At 40.9% G+C, this 17,494-nt stretch overlaps 1 protein-coding gene, 1 non-coding gene and 1 pseudogene across 51 annotated transcripts; 2 read left to right on the forward strand and 1 right to left on the reverse strand.

Annotated features, from left to right (window-relative positions):
• Nucleotides 1–208: 208 nt before the first annotated feature.
• Nucleotides 209–14,311, reverse strand: LOC147949929 (F-box protein At2g15640 pseudogene; annotated as a pseudogene).
• On the forward strand, nt 930–1,036 carry LOC147949930 (small nucleolar RNA R71). Its single transcript, XR_015565349.1, has one exon. It is a non-coding gene; the product is annotated as a small nucleolar RNA R71 (small nucleolar RNA).
• On the forward strand, nt 14,292–17,494 carry LOC104791928 (uncharacterized). 50 transcript variants are annotated; one of them, XR_015562198.1, is made up of 10 exons: nt 14,446–14,805; nt 14,929–15,018; nt 15,087–15,179; nt 15,362–15,426; nt 15,550–15,685; nt 15,797–15,892; nt 16,055–16,118; nt 16,285–16,380; nt 16,490–16,558; nt 16,886–17,494. XR_015562198.1 is itself a non-coding variant. In XM_087459047.1 (10 exons), exons 6-10 carry the CDS (start codon nt 15,834–15,836, stop codon nt 16,936–16,938), a joined length of 297 nt encoding a protein of 98 aa, XP_087315173.1. In that variant the 5' UTR covers nt 14,446–14,805; nt 14,899–15,018; nt 15,103–15,171; nt 15,362–15,426; nt 15,611–15,685; nt 15,797–15,833; the 3' UTR covers nt 16,939–17,494. The 50 variants fall into 50 exon arrangements, 29 of the variants coding, with proteins under 29 accessions (XP_087315229.1, XP_087315173.1, XP_087315190.1 ...); XR_015562183.1 differs by lacking the exon at nt 16,055–16,118 and adding an exon at nt 16,010–16,054 and having other exon boundaries at nt 15,611–15,685; nt 16,490–16,533; XR_015562184.1 differs by having other exon boundaries at nt 15,611–15,685; nt 16,490–16,533.

The following is a 17,494-nucleotide window of genomic DNA, read 5'->3' on the forward strand; positions in this document are numbered from 1 at the left end:
TCATTGAGTGATCCATATCCTCCCCATCTTGAACATCACTGTCTTCAATGAGGTAATCCTCATAGTCATCATCAAGGAAGATGGCTTGGGCAGTGGCATAATCCTTAGGGTTTTGAACAGCTTTTCTTGGGAGTTGGTTGAGCTTTGGAGCTGGTTGGTTGTTGTGGTGGCCTTCTAGGTATCTAAACTTAGTATTGAGCGATTCGTACTAGGCGTTCAAATCATTGTATCCTGAGTCGATCTTGTTGCTCATCTCTGTAAACCGTTTTGCGATGTCCATAGCTGCTGAAGCCTGATTCTGAATCATTTGCTGAAGTAGGCCGCGTAACTCAGCCTCTTGTGATTGGTTCTGCGGGCCGTGATTTTGTTGGAATCTAGGTGGTTCGTTGTAGTTGCCAAAGTACTGCTGCTTAGGTGCATAGCCTTGATTGTACTGGACAAAAGGTTTCTGTTGGACCTGGTTCCCTTGAACTGCAGATGGGTAAGTTTGGTCATGAGGATTGGCAATATTCGGGTTTCGGTAAGACAGGTTTGGATTCGGCTTGTAGTTGTTGTACCCTTTGTTGTATCCTCCTTGGTTGTTGATGTAGTTTACATCCTCTATATGTATTGTCTCCCCATCTTGCTGTAAAAACTACTTTTCCTGTGATATTGCATGAACATGCTGCTGCTGGTTGAGGAGCTTGTCGAGCTTGTCATTGAGGGCATTCATGTCCCTCTTGTACTTGGCATCTTCCTCTCCTATAGATCGCACATTGCGGTCGTACTCCTCATTGTAATTCCCATCAGATTGAGCCAAGTTCTCCACTAGGTCCCAACCTTCATCAACATCCTTGTTGAGGAAGTTACCATTGCTTGCGGTGTCCAGCAACATCCGTATCTTGGGGACCACTCCTCTGTAAAGTGTACTTAGCAATGACGCATTGCTGAAGTCGTGATGAGGACATCTGGTAGTGTATCCCTTGAAACATTCCCAAGCTTCACTGAACGTTTCATTGTTCTTCTGAACAAAGCTGGAAATGTCATTTCGCAGCCTTGCGGTTCTGGAGTTGGAGAAGAATTTGGGCAGGAATGCCTTCTTGCACGCTTCACAAGTGGTGATGGACTCCTTGGAGAGTGATTTCTCCCAGATGTGTGCTTTGTCTCCCAATGAGAATGGGAAAAGCCTGAGTTTGAATCCATCCTCACTAACTCAATTTATCTTTGTGAGGCTACAGAGCCTATCAAATTCATCCAGATGATACAATGAGTCCTCCATTGGCAATCCATGAAACTTATTATTCTGTATCATATGGATGAGACTACTCTTGATCTCAAAAGTGTTGTTCTGGACAGCAGGTGGCACAATGCCATTCCTTTGAGTGTGAGTAGAAGGAGCATCTCCTGCTCCTATGTTGGTCCTTGCTTGAGGAGCTGGTGGACTGTTTTGATTGTTTATTGTCTCCTCAATGATTGCTGGTTGCGGTTGAACTTGTTATTGTCTGAGTAGCCTTGGCCTGTCGATATTGTTGATGAAAGGACTCAGGTTCTGGCTACCTTTGGATCTTGTTTGCATGCACAGGAAATTAGTCGAGTGTGTACACGATGGTCTACTCGATCTAGGTGATCGAGTGACGGGTCGGGTGGGTGCTCGGGTTGTACCTGAGATTCAAAACAAACAAGAACGAAAGCAAACAAGTCAGACTCCGAACCAATATAAACAAAAGAACTTGATCTAGCAAGTGTTGAAATCCTAAACGTAGCAAATTAAAAACAACCAAATGGCAACAGCGCCAAATTGATAAACAGGTTTTTCACCCAGGGTATCAATTCCCTATCCATTTGTAGTACAAAGGGTTATCAATCCAAATGGTTGTTTATGCTAGCAGGAAGGATGCAATCTGAACAATGCAAGTCAAGCCAAGCAATTATGAGTTTTATCTAACAATCCTAAAATAATAAAAGAAAAGAATATAAACAAAGAATCACAAGACCTAAGCACTCGATGCAAGCATTCGAGTGCAGGATCGGGTGGGGTGGTCGAGTAAGCAAATGAAATATGGACAACTCGAGGGGTTACTCGATACAGGTTATTGTATACCTAATCGGGTAAGAGATCGAGTGATGAATGAAAATGCAAGCAATTAAAATACGAAAGCTTCTAAGGATGGGGTAATCGAATCCTAAATGTTCCTAACCATGACAGATGCCTTACATGCCTCAAGCAAAAATTTCCTAGAAAATGAATCTCTAAAAACTTGTTAAAACACTCTTGTGATAGAAACAATCAACCTTGATCACTCCCCTACCCAACTCTCGTTGGAGAAACATGACCAAGCAGGCATTAAGATCCAATTCATTATTGTCAGTAAAACCCTTACTCATCTAATCTCTTAGGCTAAGTGAGTAAACCTCTAGCATTGGTTGATTCAAGTATCTCATCTACACCTCTCGGTGGTAAAACACCTTAGATCTAATCTCACCCTCTCGGTTTGTTGACAGCATTAAGAACACCAATCTAGATGGAAATGTATTAATCATATTCAATCAACTAAGACATCCTAACCGATCAAGAACACAAAATCATCTATCCCATCCCTAGAAACTTTACTTCACTACTCGGAAATCATAGCAAGCAACATAACAACAAATATGAAAAAAAATTGCATTATATTAAACGATAAAGTAGAGGGATAAGAGTACAAGAAAGAAATCTAAAGAAATGATAAAAAGTTATGAAATAAAATCTAAAGCAAAAGGGAAAAGTGTTTGAGTCGCTCAGTTCTCTCACAGAAGCTCTCGCTCTCTGGTTTGAGAGTCTGCGGCGTGCTCGTTTGCGAGGAAGGAGAGGAGGGGTTTATATATGGAAACCCCTTTGACCTACCTTCCCAGACCCGCCCGATGGTCCACTCGATTGGGTACACGAGGATGAAGTTGGGTTACTCCTCGGGTAGATCTTTGGGTTGTTCTTCCGGCTCTTGGATCCTCCTCGATCGTGTTGGGGTTCGGACATGTTCTTCCAGTTCGTTGGCTCCTTCGGGTACATGCTCAGGTTTGTCCTTGTTTTTCCATTTTAGGCTCTTAAGCACCTGTTTTCATCCAAAATATGCAAATGCAAAAATGCAACACCCTAAATATGCTAAAAATGCTAAGTTAAGGGTATGAACAATGCAAAATAAGGACAAAAAAGGATGCTAAAAACATGTAAATTAGAGAGTTATCAAGCGGTTACCGAGAGGGGTACCAGTGCAGGCTCCAGTTGTACCGCATGTGGCGGGGTGCAGCCGAGGGCTGCGGATGTTGAGGACTATCCATCTTTTGTTAGGAAGATGGAGCAGTTGTAGATGACCAGTACAAGATTCTTCTTGAGAGGTATCGAGCCTAGAGGGGCAGATAGGTGTTCATATGTAGTTGGAGCAGATATACCTCTGTTTGGTGGGTGATCCAGTTGGATATTAGAAGATGAGGGTGTAGGTGTAACATTGTAATGTTATATTTGTACCACGGGAAGTACCTCTGGTCGAATGATGTTTATAGTCTTTAAGGATTGTTGCTCTTGAGAGGATGGCGGTTTTCCCAGGATACCAATAGCTCGAGGGGCTGGGGGCTCCGAGAGTGGCAGAGGGGATGATGTTACCCTGAGGGTATGAGTAGTTCCCCTGATACCGAGATCTTAAGGATATTAGTCCAAGAGTGAGACGGTATAACTCGAAGATGGTGGTCTGAGAGTGAGATCGGTATAGCTCGAACGTTGCAACCTAAGGGTGGTAGAGTTGGGAGCAAGCAATGCCTAGGACGTGAGTATAGACATAACGACTGAATGTAGACCTCGAGGGATTGATGGAGGTTAATCTTGGGTTTTGGGCTGTGTTGACCAATGGGTCAAGGTTTTGGGATCAGAGTGGTCATGAATGTGTGGCTATTGCGTCCGGGTTGTGCAGCCAGTGGTGTTGGAGTCCCGGGAAGGGGAGTTGCATCAGGTACGAACCAGGAAAGGCATTTTTACCAGATACATGAGTTCACGAGAAGCCTTCATGGCAGGATAATCTAATCGTTGCGACTATGTTGGATTACGTTCATTGGGATGGACAGGGCTGCTAGATTCAAGATTTTAGTAAGCTTTCTGAGGGAGACAAGGCAAGAGGTTTGAGTTGGCGGCTTGCAAAGCATTTAACGCGGTGAATCAGAATGTGCGAACGTATGGTACTTGTTTGTTTTATTATGTTCGTATTGATGATTTGCTATGGAGAATTGCTAAGAGAAAAGCTAACTTTGTAATAAACTATCTTATGGAAGTTTTCCTAAGAAACAAGTTACTAGAGGTTATTGGATGGACAAAAGATGTTGATATCTGAGTGGTGGTGAGTTGATGTCAGTATACTTGTTTATTACTCTGGTAGAGCTGAGGAAGAAAATAGGGGGTTCATCTGTCCTAGTGTATCACCGTGGGGAGCGCTGGTGTTATTCGTTAAGAAGAAGGATGGGAGTTTCCACTTGTGTATTGATTACAGGGGTCTTAACCAGGTCACTGTGAAGAACAAGTACCCTCTTCCGAGGATCGATGAGTTGTTGGATCAGTTGAGAGGTACTACTTGGTTCTCCAAGATAGATATGGCGTCGGGTTATCATCAGATCCCGATAGATGAGGCAGATGTGAGGAAGACTGCTTTCAGGACGAGATATGGGCATTATGAGTTTGTGGTGATGCCGTTTGGGTTGACTAACGCACCAGCTGCGTTTATGAGATTGATGAACAGTGTGTTTCAGGAGTTTCTGGACGTGTCTGTCATCATTTTCATCGACGACATCCTGGATTATTCTAAGAGTCCTGAGGAGCATGCAGTGCATTTGAGAGCAGTTCTAGGGAAGCTGCGTGAGCAGAAGTTGTTTGCTAAGTTGAGCAAGTGTAGTTTCTGGCAGCGTGAGATGGGTTTTCTGGGTCACATTGTGTCTGCAGATGGGGTCTCTGTAGATCCGGAGAAGATTCAGGCTATCAGGGATTAGCCTAGACCGCAGAATGCCACGGAGATCAGGAGTTTTCTTGGGTTAGCAGGTTACTACAGGAGGTTTTTGCAGGGGTTTGCGAGCAGAGCATGTTCTATGATTAAGTTGACAGGGAAAGATGTTTCTTTTATTTGGTCACAAGAGTGTGAGGAAGGCTTTGCAAGCCCGAAGGAGATGTTGACTACCGCTCCAGTGTTGGATTTGCCTGGGCAGGGAGAACCCTATGTGGTGTATACAGATGCATCCAGAGTTCGTTTGGGGTGTGTATTGATGCAGCATGGGAAGGTGATTGCCTCTTCTTCGCGGCAGTTGCGGAAGCATGAGGACAACTATCCTACTCATGACTTGGAGATGGGTGTTGTAGTTATTGCCCTGAAGATTTGGAGATCTTATCTTTATGGTGCAAAGGTACAGGTGTTTACAGATCATAAGAGCCTAAAGTATATGTTCACTCAGCCCAAACTGAATTTGAGGCAGAGGCGGTGGATGGAGCTGGTGGCGGATTATGATTTGGAGATAGCCTATCACCCTGGTAAGGCTAACTTGGTTGCTGATGCTTTGAGTTGGAAGCGGGCTGCTTCGGCTCAGGAGCAGGATATGGAGTCTCTGGTAGGGGAGATCAGTGCGTTGAGCTTGTGTGCGGTTTCTCAGGAGCCGTTGGATTTTGGTTGCAGCTGATAGAGCAGATTGTTGAGCAGAGTGTGGTTGGCTCAGGAGAAGGATTTTGGGCTGGTGAATGCCTCAAAAGTTATTGATTCAGAGTATCAGGTTTCGGCTAATGGTACTATTTTGGTGCATGGGCGGATTTGTGTGCCTATGGATGAGGAGTTAAGACAGGAGATCGTGAGAGAGGCTCATGCGAGCATGTTCTCTATTTATCCAGGAGCTACTAAGATGTATAGTGATCTCAAGAGGTACTATCATTGGGTCGGGATGAAGAAGGACGTGGGTAGTTGGGTTGTGAAGTCTGATGTATGTCAGCTAGTGAAGGCTGAGATTCAGGTACCAGGTGGATTGTTGAAGAGTCTTCCCATTCCAGAATGGGAGTGGGATATGATTACTATGGACTTCGTGGTTGGTTTGCCAGTGTTCATGACGTTTGATGTTATTTGGGTCATTGTGGACCGGTTGACTAAATCGGCATATTTTCAGGCCATTAAGAAGTCGGAAGGAGCAACGGTCTTGGCTAAAAAATATGTGAAGGAGATAGTCAGGTTGCATGGGGTGCCTGTGAGCATTGTGTCTGAGAGGGATTCCAAGTTCACTTCGGTGTTCTGGAGAGCGTTTCAGGCAGAGATGAGCACTAAGGTGCATATGAGTACAGCTTATCATCCCCAGACAGATAGACAGTCAGAGAGGACGAACCAGACGTTGGAGAATTTGATGAGGATGTGTCTGTTGGATTGGGGTGGCCATTGGGCAGATCACTTGAGCTTGGTAGAGTTTGCTTACGACAACAGTTACCAAGCCATTATTGGCATGGCTCCTTATGAGGCTTTGTATGGGAGGCCGTGTCGTACACTGTTATGTTGGACTCAGGTGGGGGAGAGGAGCATGTACGGGGCATATTTTGTTCAGGAGACCTCAGAGAAGATTCGGGTTCTCAAGCTGAACATGAAGGAAGCTCAGGATCGGCAGAGGATTTATGCCGATAGGAGGAGGAGACATCTTGAGTTTCAGGTTGGAGATAGAGTGTACCTCAAGATGGCCATGTTGCAGGGTCCAAACAGGTCATTGACTGAGACTAAGTTCAGTCCGAGTTATATCGGTCGGTTCAAAGTGATATAGCGAGTTGGACCAGTGGCATATAGACTGGAGTTACCTGAGGTTATGCGAGCATTCCATAAGGTTTTCCATGTGTCTATGTTCCGGAAGTGTCTTCGTAAGGATGATCAGTTCTTGGGTAAGATTCCTGAGGATCTTCAGCCCAACATGACTTTGGAAGTGAGACCAGTGAGGGTTCTCGAGAGGAGGATTTAGGAACTTCTGAAGAAGAAGATTTCTTTGTTGAGAGTCCTTTGGGACTGTGAAGGTGTTGAGGGAAAGTTTCCTGAATTAGAAGTTTCTAAAAGAGGAAAGATTCCAAAAGTGGAAAGTTCTAAAAATAGAAAGTTTTATGGGAGTTAGAATTGTCCATTTTTAGTGGTTGTGAGCCTTGGAGGGGCTAGTGTGGCCTTCGTGGCATACTTTTAAGTCATTGTGCTCGGGTGTGGCGGTCTTTTGAGACATTGTGTGGCCTTTGTGGCGGGCTGTTTAGCCAATTGTGTGGCCTTTGTGGCGGGATGTTTAGCCAATTGTGTGGCCTTTGTGGCGGGATGTTTAGCCAATTGTGTGGCCTTTGTGGCGGGATGTTTAGCCAGAGTGCCTGTTCAGGCGGTCCTTCGGGACAGATGATCTTTGTGATGGTCCTTCAGGACAGATGGTCTTTGTGACGGTCCTTCGGGATATATGGTCTTTGCGACGGTCCTTCGGGACAGATGGTCTTTGTTACAGTCCTTCGGGACAGAAGGTCTTTGTGACGGTCCTTCGGGACAGATGGCCTTTGTGGCGGTCCTGTTTAGGACATTTGTTTGGCCTTTGTGGCGGTCCTGTTTAGGACATTTGTTTGGCTTTTGTGGCGGTCTTGTTTAGGACATTTGTTTGGCCTTGGTGGCGGTCCTGTTTAGGACATTGGTTTGGCCTTTGTGGCGGCCGGTGGGGCAGATAGATGATCTTTATGTGGCAATGAGGTATTCCAGTGAGGGGATCGTGTTGTCTTACGCGAGCCACGGAAAGGAAACCTGGATAGGGATATGATGTGATCCTCCCAAGGAATCGACGCTCTAAGGTAGGTAGACTGATAATCCTAGAACTCCGATGGCTCGCGAAGCTGGATGATAAGGCGTGAGATAAAATCGAAAATCCTTATGCCCCAAGCTCTCTTAAAACAAACCAAACAAAGCAAGGCGGTGGAACTTTAGATAGAAACTTCGCAGAGACAGATGACAAGGCGTGAGACGAATCCCAAAAATCCTTGTGCCCTAGACTCTCTTGTAACGACTCTTCAATCCTCAGCTACTGAATGGCAACGTCAAGTGTGGCGGAATCACTTGATATACCAAAACTCTTTCATGTAACCCACCAAAGAGAACTCTTTGATGTAACCCACCAAGGAGAAAGAACAAGTTCCAAAAGGAACAAAGGAGTTTATCACTCTCAAATAAAAGATAAAAGATTTCTTGATTTTCTCAAATGAGATTACATGTGTTTATATAGGGATAGAAAACTTGGTCACAAAGCCAAGTATTGATTATTCTTGAAACTAAAAACATTAAAGATACTAAGTTGAATGAAGACCAAACTCTTGGTGCATGTTTCCTTCCTCCAAAGTGACTTTTGGTGAATGTATCTCTTATTTTCGTCACTCTTCTTAGACCACAAAATAAAGTGATTATTTTGGCCTTTCTTGGGCTTGTATTAGGCTGAAAGTAGACTGGACTTGATAGACAACGTCCCCACTAGAATTTTCCATGCTCACTTTGGCCATAAACTCTTGAATTGACCCATTATATGTTTCTTTTTTCTTCTCTCTCTTTGACTCTTTGATCTAAATTGCTGATGAGAAACAACATTGTCTGTACCATTTCTTCCCCTTGGGATTAGTACAAACACCTCCTGGTTGCCAAACATAATTCTGGAAGCACCTAAACCAATTGGACCTAAAACTCTTCATGTGAAGAACTAGATTGACCTCTTTTGGCAAATGAAGCGTAACTTTGTGGTTTGTTAGCCAAATCTTGTGTTCTTGGGCTTGTTGGAAACACAAGAGATCCATTGAAATCCTCCAACTGATTTCGTGTCAAAATTGTTGCATAACTGGTCTGTGTAATACAATGTTTTTCTCAGACGTAAAACTGGAACTCAGATAGATCCGCTGACTTGAAATATCCATATCTTTCCCATATAAACTGATCTCAATGTGATTCCAGTTCTCCATGGTTCTGGAATGGATCAAGATTCCATAACAGTTTGGTTCATATCTTGAATCTGTCTGAATTGGTTGGAATCCTCCGTTGAATGCTCGTAGGTCCAAATCGCATAGCCATGAGTTCACCTGATTTGTAACATAAATAACTCCTTCAGACAAACTCTAATTGGACTGATTCCACTTTGATATATGCTCTAAGTGAGGTAAGAATGTATCCCAAATAGTAGTTTGTTTGTAAGAATTGATCTTTGATTTCGTTTGTGTTGAACAAGGCTCAAGAGTCGTCTTGGATGGTTTCATGATCATATCAGGATATGACTCAGACGTGTTCAGAATTGTTTGCTCGCGACTCTTGGGAACTTAGGTTCTCCTAGTACCGTCATATTCTAAGACTTTGTGGCTTGGGAGTATGGTTGGTATATCGATTTCGGATGACGATCCGGGGGCGCGCTGTAGGGTGGCAACCCGAGAGACGAGTATTGGACTTCCTTATATATTATGGCATGCAGGCTTCGGTCTGATGAGGAGCCAATAAAAACTCAAGGTTTAGGCCTGTGAGTAAAAGGAAAGTCCAAAAGTCGAAAGCAAATAATGCCTAGAGCGTGAGTCTATCGCCTAGAAGTGACCTTTCGTAGATCGGTCGTAGAAGTGCGGGCCGTGGAGACGGTTGCACGGGAGTCCTTGGCTGATGGTTGTTCGAGATTCGAGGACAAATCTATATTGGTGGGGGAGAATTGTAACATCCCCGAACCAAAATCCCAGTTTAGGGGATTGCATCGGTCGATGCAGGTTCAGTTTTATGCGGTTTTACTTAAGTTAAACGCTGCATTTTGGGTTAGGAAAAACCCTTATAATCGAGTTTTGTCTCATTAGGCGTGTTTATCCGCTTTTGAGAGAAACGAAAGAGAGAGAGAAGAGTTCTTGGTGTTCTTGAGTGTTCTTGGTGATTTCTTGGGGTTGGAAGTTGTTTCTGTAGAGATCTGTAGCTGGGATTGTTGTAGGAGCTTCCTAGGAACGTTTTCTTCATGTGTTTGGGTCGGATTTCTTCTGTGGCAAAGGTAAGTGCATGACCATGGCTTATCTAAGCTGGAGATATCTCTGATTTGCTTGTTTTGTGTTGTTAGGCATGTTAGATTGGTATTTGTGACGATTGGAAGCTTTCTTGTTGCTTGGGATTGTGTTTTGTGGTTATAGGAACGAAAATCCGGCGAGAAGCTTTGGGGGAAAACGATGCTCGGCATTGCATCGGTCGATGCACTCTGTGCATCGGTCGATGCAAATGCGAGGACAGCGCGTAAAATCTAGGGTTTTCGTGCTATGTCGAGCATGCGTCGGTCAATGCAATGGGAGCATCGGTCGATGCAAGTTAGCCTTGCATCGGTCGATGCAGATCTTGCGTCGGTCGACGCAACCTCCAACTGGTGTCGGTCGATGCATGTTGGTGTCAGTCGATGTTGAGTCCTGGTTTGTTATTGTTGATTGTTGATTGTTTATTGATGGTTAGAGATGTCTCTATTGCTTGTGTGTATAGCCCAGTAGATGGGAAGATTGCCTTACTGAGTGTTTATAAAATACTCAAGCATTGCAATTTGTGTTTGTGGTGCAGGTAAAGGCAAACTGTGATCGTGGAATCAGGGCAATGAAGAGGAGGATGTTCTAGGGACTCGATTGGATATTGTCTGGCATTGCTAGGTTGCTAGAGTTGGGTCTTTAGAAACATTGCTAGGTTGCTGGTTCCATGTTTTCTGATGATTGGTTATTGATTATTGATAAATTTGATTATTGGTTATTATTTATTTTATTATTTATTAGATACTGGTATCTGTTATTTCCGCTGTTGGTTGTGTTTGTGGTTAAGTGGCTAGTGGGTATGGGACCACTAGTTGTAGTTTCTTTATTATTTATTATTTTATTATTTAAAAAAAACGGGTCAGGTCTTTTCACTACAGCACGGGATTAAATATTTTGGTAGTTATTTTTTTTTGTAATTTGTATTTTTGTAATGTAGTTTTTTATTTTGACTTATGTTCTTTGTTTATATAGTGTTTATTTGTATATTTGGGGTTATACAGTAAATTGGAAATCTTAATAGAGTAAGTAGTTTGTAGAATGTAGCTTTTCACGGAAACCGATACATTGCAATATTGGATAGTAGTTTTGTAAGAGAATAGACACCCCGCAATATCGGATAGTAGTTTTTTAAGAGGATAGACACACCGCAATATCGGATAGTAGTTTTGTAAGAGGATGAGTTTTTCTTTATTTTGGTTTGTCGTCAAAAGAGGAGAAGTTGCTTGTTAAATTTTAGTGTGAGATATTTCAATAGTTAGGAAACCATTGTATTTATAGTGAGATTAGATATATTTAGGTTATCATTTATAAGTTAATATTTAATATATCAAATCTGAGCAAAAATGTAAAAAACAAATTTAATTTATAGTTTGATAAAAATACATGTTTTAAGAGGTTTAACTCAAACTTTTTTATATATTTTAAAATTTTTAAGAGTAAAAATATTATTATTACTTAATATTTTAGGGACTTAAATATATTATTATATTTTAAATTTTCGGCGGAGTTCAAATATTTATAAAAATTTAAACATTCTATAAAAATTTAAATATTTATAATCTCTTAAACTTTTTAAAAACGTAAATATATTAAAATATATTTACTTTTTAAAAGTTTATATATGCTCAAATATAGAACCAAATTAAACTATTAAATTTGGATACCTGATAAATCAAGCTTCCTGCTCATTTGTACTCAAAACATGTTAGTGATATATTTATAGTGATCATGAACCATATTCCAAAATATTTAGTCGATGTAGGATATACAGTACACATTTTCTATAATTAGTTTACAACTTTACATATATATAATTTCTGTATTTTTTATTCTTTCCATCTATACTAATCATAATTAATTATTATAATTTCGTTAAGAAAATATTGAAAAATCTAAACTAAATTATGATTTGTTTTTATTTAATTGTATTAAGTTGATTTGTTGTTTCCGTAAATCTCATTGAAGGCTCGAAGAGGATGATACTAGGACTCCATACTGCATGCAAATTGACTAATTACTCATAATCAATTCCATCACACAACATCATGCATCAAGCAAAAAGGAAAATAATTCACTCAATTAAATTCCTAACCGCTCTAACCATCCACTTAACCATCCTAGAACCGTAAAGGCTCTGATACCAAACTGAAACAACCCGACCTGTTTTTTTTTATAAATACAATATATATAATTAAGAATCTCATACTACTTAATTAACCAACCCAAACCACAACTCATCATTAAACCAACAATAACCATTAAGCACAGCGGAAACATACCAATAATACAAAACCAATACATCATCAATACAATAACACACCTAACCAATCTATCCAACAACTTAGCATAACTCTATCCAATGTTCCAACATAAACAATGTAACCACCAATACACAAAAGAGACCCTAGATCATCCTCCTCCTCATCGCCATGATTCCACGTCACATACCTGCACACCACAAACAACAATTGAGATGCGTAAGTATTATCATAAATACTTAGTGAGGCAATCCTCCCATCTACTAGGCTATACACACAAGCAACTGAGATTCCCATGTTTACCAAACAACAAACAAACAAACACAACAAACCAGGAAAATCACGAATCAGACAAGTTGGTGTCGACTGACACCAAAGTGGTGTCGATCGACACTGGCCCAAACATGGTGTCGATCGACATCGACTCCGCAGTCGCGTTCTGCGCTAAGCCGATCGTTGAATCTCCATTTCCAATCATCTCCAATCCGCTCCAAACTCACCCAAAAGCTTCAGGAACCTATAACAACCATAACACAACCACCACAAGCAAGAACAACACCACAAAACACAGCAAATCAATCAAACAAAGGATTCTCAGGCTTAGATAAGCCATGGTCATGCACTCACCTCTTTTGCAGGAAGATTCTGACTCAACAAAGACGAATCCAACCCTTGGAAGCCTTCTCCTTTGTTCCTAGCACCAAATCTCCACTCCACAACAACAGATCTCACCACACAAGCCAAGAATCTCTCCAAAAGCCTCCAATGTTCCTAGCACCAGATCTCCACTCCACAACAACAGATCTCACCACACAAGCCAAGAATCTCTCCAAAAGCCTCCAAACTCTCAAGAATACCTTTCTTCTCTCTTTTCTCTTAGAACGGCCAAGACAACCTCTTTCTACGACCTAGGACGAGTTTTCCCTTATATACATGGTTTAGACAATCCAATCAAATCAAACCAAACCAGAAATGACAATTAAAAACAACCTGGTCGAACCAAACATTGATGGTGTTGATCGACACTCCCCTTGGTGTCGATCAACACCCCTTCCCAATAAACAGAAATTGGTTCGCAGGTGTTACATAAGAGCACAAAATGACATGCCCATCCTTTCACCTAACTCAAATGATCTTCCCTATTTTCTTCTTCTCCTTCATAGTCTGATTCAGAATCTGATGGCTCTACATATCCTGTCTCTTCCAATGGAGGATGGAATGATTTGAGTAGTTCTAAATTGTTAACATCAAGATCCTCTATGTGGTTTACAAAGGTGCGAACGCTACAAGGTTGCTTAAATGCTTCACCAAAACCTTGGATTTCAACATGTTGGAGAGTGTTCCTTTCGGGATTGAAGTAGAAAACATAAAACGGTTCTTTAGGTGTATACTTGCGCATCGAAAACACTATTTCACCTGAAGCAGTTACTCCAGCGATGGAAACGTGACGACGGAAGAATTTATCATCGGTCCAAGTGTAGGCATATTTCGACTATTCCGCTTTCCCAACATCCTCTAGAACCCACACATGCAACTCATTAGTGGTATCAACATCAAGATTATCCTCCAAATACTTCTCGAGATCGTCCCCAACATAATAACAAATCTCATAAATGTCGACATCATCCTCCCAATAAATCACGACTAATTTGCCCTTGTAGTTTATTAATCGACAAAACCTTTCAACGTCAATAAAGGTAAATTTTTCAGACCTAACATCAAAGCAAACTATCACATAATCAAATGATAATTCATTTCTCTCAGCTAAGAAATACAAAACCCCATTAATGCATAGCCCTTCACTTTTAAAACCAGGTCGTCTTAAGGGACATTTGATCTTTCTCCAGCTCATATCTCCATCTCCAAATGTAAGTATTTTACGATGACCAGGACCAGATGGATAAGGCATGGACAATGCCTTGTATTGCATGGACAATGCTTTGTATTGCTTGTCAATCGGATCAAACCCGAAAAAGCTATACGCCTTTCTGTAAGTATACCGTTTAGGTGTGATCGCATACCGTCCTGTGATGGGGTTGAAAGATTTTGGTCAGCCACTTGCTTAACCTCTCATTCTCCTTAATTTGTCCAGATTCATTACAAATCATATTTATACTACTTTTACTTTTTAACCTACTTAAGACATAATTGTTCTGTTAGCTTCACAAAACAAACCCACTCAACTAGTTGGGCATGAATACAGTAACATGACCCATTGGCCCTTTTTCTTCTTTCTTCTTTCTTCTTCTTTCTCCTACGACAGAACACCTTCTTCTTCTCTTCTTCTTCTCATTTACGATTCTTCATCTACTCTTCCTTGTCTTCTAACTACTCTCTCACATTTGAATCTCTTGTGCAGGATTAATCAAAGATGAGATTCCAACACTCCCTCTCTCATCTTTTGATTAATCCCCAAAATTCCCAAATTCCAATCCAGGGATTTGATCCCTTTTACTTCTTGTACTTCTCCAAAGAACTTCTTGCTCCATGAACAAAATCGTTTCACAACATTTGTTACCCTTGCTGGTAACATCACTAGCTCCCTCATCATTCCAAATTCTATAGATCCTCTCAGTTCCTGCAAAACCATCTTTTTCTCAAATTTGTTCTTCATCTCAGATTTCTCTTCTTTTTTACCAACCTTAACAGAAACATGGGGCTTCTTCCTCTGCATATACCCAGGAGCATGAATCCGACCATCAGTCTCTTCTCCAAGAGAGTTCAAATCATTACATACAAGTAAATTCTTCTCCCTCATTTTCTTGTTCTTCTTGAATTTATCTCCCTTATTGTGTTTCTCTCTTTAGCTCGTTTCTTCTTCAGATGCTCTCCAATTTCTTCGAGAATCATCACATCGATTTCAGCTAAGACTTGAAGTTCCCTTTTGCTCAGGTGCTTTTGTGCGTCTTCAATCTTCTTCTCTGTGATTGTCTTCTCATCCCACCAAATTAGTTTCTTCATCTCAATCTCCCTCAAGCACTTATTCTCCAGGAATCTCTTTGTTTATCTTTCTAACTTTCTCTGGAGTGATTTTCTTCTTGGATTTCCTCTGGTTTTCTCCTAACACAGTTGATTTCTGCAGGTGCTTTTGCGTGGAACCCATGTCTCCAATCTCATTCTTGGTGAGGTGCGGATCATACCACCATGGTAACTTCCTCTCTTCTTCTTCTCTTTGATTTCGATGCATCTGCTTCAGGTTTTGTTGTAGATCCTCCCTTGTATATTGTCTTCCAGTTCAGGATTTAATTTTCTTTGTTCTCTTCTTCTGAGATTGTACTCTCTTCCTTGCTTTCAACAACGCTTTGAATCTCTTCTCCTTGAACTGGCATAGTAAATGAGCTTTTTCTGGAATCAAAGGCTTGAGACTCCCTCTTGCTGTAATCTCTATTTCTCTCTAGCTTCAAAGGTAACTCCACCTCTCTTTTCTCAGTCTCTTGTTGCTTCTCTAAGAACTTTGTGCTCACTGGTTTAGTTAAATTTTGAGAACCATTGTTGTTCTCTTGCTTTGTTCCAACAGTTTTGTGTGTTCTCACCACTTCTGCTTCTAGTTTCCCATGAACTTTTTCCACGTCCATGTTGGTTGTATCTCCAACCAGCCCTTCTTCCCTCTTAGGTAAGCTCATCTCTCTCTGATTGGTATCTTTGTTGAACATGACAGACTTGTGGTTCTCAGTTTTCTGAACCATAGTCTTTGTCTCCTTGACCTTTATTTCTCTGTCTTTACTTGTAGTGCTTCTTTCGTCCTCAACTTCACTATCATACTTGATCTTCTCAGGTTTCGACTTAACTCATCAAATTTCTGATCAATGAGTTTAGTTTTTCTCTTGGCAATGATTGAGGTTTTCCCCTTTTCTATTTTTGCTTCATCGTGGATCTCTCCTTTGGACTTATCACTCATTTGTTCTCTCTCATCCTTGAGTTCTTGACTTACAACTTTCTCCCTTTTATGTAGCATGACACCAATCATCTGTTCACTGACCTTAATTTCTTCTCTTTTTTCAACAGCCTTGACTTTGGACTTTTGAGTATAACACTCAACTTTCAGCAACTTGTATTTCTCGTTTTGTTCATTGCTCGACTCTTTCTTCAGTACACACTCTTGTGAGTGTTTCTTGTCTTCTTGACTCTTTGTCTCACTAGCATTCACAGTGAGGTCTCTTTCTCCCTCATTCTCATAACTTGATTGTGATTTTTCCTCCTCTTCTTGCAGGTTCTCAGATTCATCATTTCCACACTCTTTACCATCTCTTTCAGGTTTTGTTTCCTTCTTCTTTTCTTTGTGAGTGTCTTCTCTTGCTTTCTCAAACTTAATACAATAACCTTCATCAGTCATAGGTGCTTCTACTAACCTTTCTCCCTCTTGGTCTATTGTTATTCAATATATCACAACTTTTTTAAAAAATTCTACTTTAAATGATTCTAGGAGACCTTTTCTTTGTTTTTTAGTTGAAAAATATGACTATTAAAATCATACCTATAGAGAGTAGAATTTTGAAAGATTTCAAGAGAAAAAAAAAATGTCGGATACAACTACAAAAGATGAACTACAACTTTTTTTGTTTTGTTTATAAAGTCCAACTTTCTTCAATCAACATATATTTTCCAGGGAAATTACAATTGGGAGAGAAGGATCGATTGCTGCAACTTTCCTACCGGTGATAAATTTGTCTTCCACCAGTCTCACCGTCGTTGAAGCTCTCAAACGCAAGACATGATTTGAAAAGAAAAACTAGTTGATTAGATACAGAGATAAGGGAAAGCTTTGGCAATGAAACAGTTTCAGGATGATGACCAACAAATCGATCGGTTCATCTGCTTGCAACACTCTCAACAAATTCAAAGAAAAGGTTTTAATTACAAAGGGCTTGTACTTCTTATGTGAAGCTTATATTGGTGTCAACGTAGGAAAAAAAAAAAACACTACCATCTTCACGCTTATTCCCTTGGGCATCAAAATGAGCTGGTTCCAAAATGTTCATGGAGCTGTTTGCAATGAGGTCATCCATATGGGATATGTGCAGCATACGCATGTTACTGTTCTTATCCTCTACCCAAGGGACATATAGCTTTTTCTTAGCCATAGTATTTAGAAAACGAAACACATGAGTGAAAAAATGCAGAGCGGGACATTTTATCCTGTATGTGACAATTTGGCAAATCTTATTAAATCCTTTAAAATATCAAGTTTAATATCCCCTCTAAGTTTGTGGGCAAA

This window comes from Camelina sativa, chromosome 1, assembly GCF_030686135.1.
Source record: "Camelina sativa cultivar CO46 ecotype springtype chromosome 1, ASM3068613v1".
NCBI lineage: Eukaryota > Viridiplantae > Streptophyta > Magnoliopsida > Brassicales > Brassicaceae > Camelina > Camelina sativa.